The 3,916-nt window shown below is 40.0% G+C and overlaps 1 protein-coding gene across 1 annotated transcript; it reads left to right on the forward strand.

Annotated features, from left to right (window-relative positions):
- The first annotated feature begins 548 nt into the window (after positions 1-548).
- On the forward strand, positions 549-2,873 carry LOC112017870 (glucan endo-1,3-beta-D-glucosidase ARB_01444-like). The gene is given in 2 exon segments (XM_024050328.2): positions 549-1,286; positions 1,288-2,873. Coding segments are annotated over 2 exon segments (2,223 nt in total). The 3' UTR covers positions 2,773-2,873.
- Positions 2,874-3,916: the final 1,043 nt, after the last annotated feature.

Here is a 3,916-nt window from a genome sequence, read left to right on the forward strand (position 1 = left end):
GCAAATCAAATTTGGAGATTTTTTCTTTTTTGGGATCAAAACTAGAGTTAAAAGCATATTATATTAGTCTTATTTTAACAAATTGTATGAATTAATCCACACCAACAAAGCAAGAATAGGAATATGAATTGTTTTAACCCTCAAGCACCCCACCTTAAGATACCTTCCTTCACACATTTAGATTCAAAAAATAAACCTTTACATATCTTACAATTCTCACATACCTCCATAACCAAAATTTCAGATTTCTCTCAACTTCAATTCCAATCCAACCTTCACCCTCTCATAGCCACCATTCCCCACTTCCTTCCACAAAAACATCAAGCAAGTCAAGCCCCACCTTAACAATCTCAACACCCTCCATCTCCTGCTCCCGAATTTGTGTAAATGCCTAAAAAACACCTTCACAAAATATGATCAAACATTAACTCCCATTTCCTCCTAGTTTCCACCCACCAAATCAGAACCATCCAACTAATCCACCTCCTACTTATTTTCTATTTTTCCCACTCTGTCCAATAATTATTCAATTCATATACATACCGACAATGTTGAAAAAACTAAGGAGAAGAGTGAAAACCTTAGTCACTAAGAGTTTTAAGAAACCAAACAAACCCTATAAACCCCCAACAACAACACCTCCAAGATCCCCATCTCCTTCACAACCTGAACCAAGCACCTGTACCATGGCACCACCACCTTCACCAGAATCTCTCAAGCCATTAACCAAACCATTCCTCTTCCCCAAAACCCAATCCACAGTCCTCCCTGACCCTTCTCTCTTCTTCTCCCCAACTCTCCTCTCCACTCCTCTCCCCACAAATTCTTTCTTCCAAAACTTCACTCTCAAAAAAGGTGATCAACCTGAGTACATCCATCCCTACCTTATCAAATCCTCACTCTCCTCTCTTTCCCTCTCCTACCCATCTCATTTCTTCAACTCAGCTTTCATCTACCAAGTTTTCAATGCTGACCTCACCATCTCTGCCTCAAAAAACACCAACGCAAGTTCTCAAAATACCCACTTTATCTCTTCCTTCAGTGATCTCAGTGTCACTTTGGACTTTCCTTCTTCCAATTTAAGGTTTTTCCTTGTCAGGGGAAGCCCATTTCTGACATGTTGTGTCTCTGGTGGCACTGCTATTTCCATATCAACCATCCATGCTATTCTCTCTTTTTCTTCAAACAATGCTAAAACCAAGTATACCATCAAGCTCAACAACAACCAGACATGGATTATATACACCTCCTCCCCCATCAGTTTCACACACAGCCTCTCTGTGATCACGTCTACGTACAAGGTTTTCGGGCATAATTCGGATTGCAGTACTACCGGTTTTGGATCCGAAATATGAGGCGATCCTTGATCTATTCAATCCTTGTTACCCGGTTTCCGGTGATGCAGTATTCACCAAGCCATTTTGCTTGGAATACAAATGGGAGAAGAAAGGTTGGGGGAATTTGCTTATGTTAGCTCACCCCCTTCATCTTCAGATACTATCTGGTGATGATTCTAATGTTACTGTTTTGGAGGAATTTAAGTATAACAGTATTGATGGTGATCTTGTTGGTGTTGTTGGAGATTCTTGGGCATTGAAACCTGCCCCTGTGTCTGTAAATTGGCATTCAATAAGAGGTGTCAAAGAAGAATCATATGCTGAGATTATTTCTGCGCTTGTTGGGGATGTTGAGGCTTTGAATCCTGCATCGATGACAAATAATTCATCTTATTTTTATGGGAAGTTGATTGCTAGAGCAGCAAGGTTGGCATTGATTGCTGAGGAGGTGGATTTTCTTGATGTGATTCCAAAGATAAGGAAGTTCCTGAAGGATACAACTGAGCCTTGGTTGGATGGGACTTTTAGTGGGAATGGTTTTCTGTATGATACTAAATGGGGTGGAATTGTGACTAAGCAAGGTGCATTGGATTCTGGGGCTGATTTTGGGTTTGGTGTTTATAATGATCACCATTATCATTTGGGGTACTTTCTTTATGCAATTGCAGTGCTTGCAAAGATTGACCCGGTGTGGGGGAGGAAGTATAAGCCTCAAGCATATACGCTTATGGCTGATTTTATGAACTTGGGCAGGCAATCAAATTCTAGTTACACGCGTTTAAGGTGCTTTGACCTCTACAAATTGCACTCTTGGGCTGGAGGGCTAACTGAATTTGCTGATGGGCGGAATCAAGAGAGCACTAGTGAGGCTGTGAATGCTTATTACTCAGCAGCTTTGATGGGGTTGGCCTATGGAGACACACATCTTGTTGCCACTGGATCAATGCTTACAGCATTGGAAATTCACTCTGCTCAAACGTGGTGGCATGTGAGAGAGGGAGACAATATGTATGGGGAGGATTTCACTAGAGAGAATAGGGTGGTGGGTGTATTGTGGGCTAACAAGAGGGACAGTGGACTATGGTTTGCTCCACCTGATTGGAGAGAATGTAGGCTTGGAATTCAGGTGCTACCCATATTGCCAATCACTGAGATCTTGTTCTCTGATGTTGGATTTGTGAGGGAGCTTGTGAAGTGGACCTTACCTGCTTTAGGGAGAGAGGGAGTTGGAGAAGGGTGGAAGGGATTTGTATATACTTTGGAAGGGATTTATGACAAAGAAGGTGCTTTGGGGAAGATCAAGAACTTGAATGGTTTTGATGATGGGAACTCGCTTTCTAATCTCTTATGGTGGATTCACAGCAGAGCTGATGTGCAGGAAGAGGGGTATGGGGAAGGAGGAAAATACTGCTGGTTTGGACACTATTGTCACTAACTTAGTTTGCCTTACAACTCTGGTTGAGTTTAATAAGATATGATATGATTTAACTTTTTTATACAAATATCAAACTGAAATGAATTATAAGCATATTCTTATTAGCATTTGCCTCCCTTTTGTATTTCAACTGATGTTACCATTGAGCTTCATAACAATAGATCATTAAGGGTTAACAAATGGACTACCAAATCAACAATATCTTACTGATAGTGATTTTTGTAGGGTATATTTTTGTATCTTCATGATGTAGAAATTTGCATATGAGTTGAATTTCTGATGAACTTTAGGTTTAATATTAAAGTCATTTCACTGCCTTAAATGATCTTAGAAGGGCTCTGCATAGTGTCAATGGCCATACATTCTTTAGCATAGCACAGCACTAACTTTTCAAGTCAATGATGGCAAAATGCAACCCTAGTTTTCTTCCCTTTTATTGCCTCGTAGGAATCATGCTGAAAGGTGCAAAACCCATGCATTATTGACAAAGCTTGGCAATTAGTGTTTGCTAGAGGTCTGATACTAATTATATACTTTTGTTTTTTTTTATATCTTTCTTTCTTCTTTTTTTTTTCCTTCTGTTTTCCGCCTTTTCTGTCTGTCTTGATTTGCAGAAGATTATTTCTATTCCGCTGTCACTTTAACTTAATCACGTATTTGACTGTGTACAAAAAACATAGTATATACGAGGTAGACCAAAATGAAGCTTCAAATTTGTACCAAGAAACAAAAGAAATTTTCACATCCATCTACAAAGTAAATTAGAATCAAAGTTCAATAGCGCCACAAGATAATCAAAATTCAAACACCCACGTTAGAAAATCACTGAAACACAACAAAATCAAAAGACCCAGATGATAAATCCCAGAATTCGACTAAAACAAGCACCAAATCAGAGCTATACAAAAAAAAAAAAAAAAAAAAAAAAAACCTCCCAGATACGAAAAAGCGAAGAAATTAGTGAAGCAAACCTGTTCACGTGTAGCAGAGTGGGAATTGAGTTGGAGGGCAAGAGCGGCATTGGAAGCGAGGGAGTGAGCGTGGAGATGAGGGAGGCGCTGAGAGATGTCAGGGGGAGGCAATCTGAGCCGTAGATCCTGAATCGAACGGCTCAGAGAAGCTGCTTTTCGGTCGAGCTGCTTTT

Source organism: Quercus suber, unplaced genomic scaffold (genome assembly GCF_002906115.3).
Source record: "Quercus suber isolate HL8 unplaced genomic scaffold, Cork oak 2.0 scaffold_422, whole genome shotgun sequence".
NCBI classification, from domain to species: domain Eukaryota; kingdom Viridiplantae; phylum Streptophyta; class Magnoliopsida; order Fagales; family Fagaceae; genus Quercus; species Quercus suber.